The sequence below is a fragment of the Rhagoletis pomonella genome, unplaced genomic scaffold, assembly GCF_013731165.1.
Source record: "Rhagoletis pomonella isolate Grant_MI unplaced genomic scaffold, Rhpom_1.0 Rhpom_scaffold_06830, whole genome shotgun sequence".
NCBI lineage: Eukaryota > Metazoa > Arthropoda > Insecta > Diptera > Tephritidae > Rhagoletis > Rhagoletis pomonella.
The window spans coordinates 6,359-8,922 of NW_023465362.1; the positions used below are offsets into that span (position 1 = coordinate 6,359).

At 46.3% G+C, this 2,564-nt stretch overlaps 1 protein-coding gene across 1 annotated transcript; it reads left to right on the forward strand.

The window, feature by feature from the left end:
• Positions 1-807: 807 nt before the first annotated feature.
• On the forward strand, positions 808-2,185 carry LOC118755621. Its single transcript, XM_036490446.1, has 2 exons — positions 808-923; positions 1,039-2,185. Exon 2 carries the CDS (start codon positions 1,043-1,045, stop codon positions 2,138-2,140), a length of 1,098 nt encoding a protein of 365 aa, XP_036346339.1. The 5' UTR covers positions 808-923; positions 1,039-1,042; the 3' UTR covers positions 2,141-2,185.
• Positions 2,186-2,564: the final 379 nt, after the last annotated feature.

The following is a 2,564-nucleotide window of genomic DNA, read 5'->3' on the forward strand; positions in this document are numbered from 1 at the left end:
TTCGCAAAGCTTTGCGCCGATTATAATATCAAACACATGAAAACCCCTTTGTACCATCCACAAGCCAATCAGGTGGAGGCGACAAACAAAAGCATAAAACTTGGATTACGTGCTCACATGGCTGATCTTCTTGAACACTGCTCCTGGGAAAACCATCTTTCTCGTGTTATTCATGATATTAACACTTCAGTGCATTCAGCCACGGGCTACACGCCATATTTTCTGCACACCGGTCGTGAATATGTGAAAGATGGAAACGAATATAAATTATTATTGGATGAAAATCCATACCATACCCAGGATGTGGAACAACGTAAAGTTCTGGCTGATGAAATTCGAGACAAACAGTTCGAACTATATCAACAAACCGCACAACGAGCATTGACCCGCAAAAGAGAACGTCATTTCGAAATTGGCTCGGAAGTGTACATTCCCAATCCTAAACAGTCTGTGGCCGGAGAGGGCTATGCACAAAAACTAGCCCCACCAAAAATTAGAGCCTATGTTTCACGGAAACTTGGTTCGAATTCATATGAACTGATCGATGCTAAACACCGAGTGCTTGGCAATTATTCCGCCGATTTAATCACAACACGTTAACTTAGTCAGTACCTTCGCCTTCTCAAGAAATTCAATGAATATAGGGTGGCCCTCCATACTTGATAGATTTTGCATTATTACAAGGTACCCGGCTCCTAGTAAACAAAAACCAATGGGATATTCCCTTAGATTCGAAACACATCCCTAGCGCAATCGATCCGCCACATTCGGGTAAATCGCGTATCGATAACTTTGCCGTTGCGCTAGTCAATCAGAAAGGGACATCGTCAGGGAAATTTGCAAAAACCGACGCCACTTTTACTTATTGGATTGCCGCGGTCACCCGAACTTTTACGCACGCTTAATACTGACAAGTGGACAAGGTAAAAGCGGTACACGTAGTAACGGGGTTGGGTGTGTGTAGTGGGGAGCAATAAAAATCCACACCCGTTTACGATTCGCAGTCCTCTACAAATTCACTCTCAACTTCAATTTTAGAACCATGGTACTCCCGTCGTATGTGAAGGTGGGCCAACAAGTACAACACCTTATGCGCCTAACCATCAAGTGGAACCACAAGGATGCGCTGCCGATATTCGCGCTCGAGGTCGACCCTAAAGCGCAACAACCCCCATTGGCCGTGATCCCCAAGGGCTCAGCTGGTCCGTACTTGTCGGCAGCCGAAACGGTTTTTTGTCGGTTGCATGTTGTAGGGAAGTCCTCGATCCTCGATGTATATGCACCCCCATTCGAGGCACAAACGACTGCCAGTGAAATTCGCGTTCTGTTTGCCCATTGGCATGACGAGCCGACACACCGTGCCGCAATCGGGTATCTACGTGTCAGTGCTCCCGACCAAATCGGCTTCAGCGACTTCAGAACTTCACTGGCCGAAGGCATACCACGCAACATGCTGGACAACACCGCTTTTATTGTCGGTTTCCGTATACCATACTACCCATTTCACTACGAAGCAAATCTACGGGTGTACAATAGTATCGACCGGGACATTGCATTTCGACTGGTATGCTACCATAAAACGGGTAGCACGGTACGGTGCGAGGACCGTTTATCCCTTCGTGCGTTACGGAATAACCTGGTCACCCCAGCAAAGGTGGAAGTCCGTGGAAACACGAAGACAGTAGCCGTACCAACCGAAGCAAAGCAGGGGGCGGGTGCAACTCCGGTATCCGAGACCGAACCCAACACACCAATAGCCACGGGCGACCCAACTCTATTGACGCTCTTGACCCAAGTGGGCATGCATGCGAGGAACCTGCTGAGATCGTACCAACAACAATTGCACCATGGTGGCCGGAGCATTCGAACTCCAACCATGGGACCGTCTACGCTGTCCTCATCCTCAATACCAACTCAGCCACGAACCACTGTTCAACCAACCACCTCCTGCCCGGTACGATTCATCCGCACCATCGGTCTGCCCCGGCGCAGTCTACTCTATACATCCACCGAACCCATCCCGACAGCACCAGTTGTAGTTCCGGGAAGCCCGTCTATGGCTCGTCGCCGAGATGCTTTACGCCAACCCAATCCGTCGTCGAGTCCTGAGAAGGAATTCGTCGGTCGGGCTCGGCGATAGGTGCCAACAAGCCCATAAGAACAACAAAAAAAAAAAAAAAAAAAAAAAAAAAAAAAAAAAAGTTTGATATATTGAAATGATAATTAAGTTTGTAAGTGAAATGAACACATGAATAAATTAATTAAGTTTAGTTTTGTTATATCCATAGTTTTGTTATATTATATCCTCAGTACATTGCTAGTAAATCGATCAAAGCAAACAAGAAAAGTTTCATAACCAAATCCTTTACCAATGCCTTTCATCTACCGTAGCTTATGTAATGCGTACTGAAACTAAATACGAAAGACGGAGTATTTGTACATACATACATATGCGCTTAAAGGCGAACTGAACGAGTCAGGATGGGGTTGATGAAGATCATGTGGAACGATTTCGATGTGAATTGCATTCTAACCACCATTCTCATATCCCTACTAAACGCTCC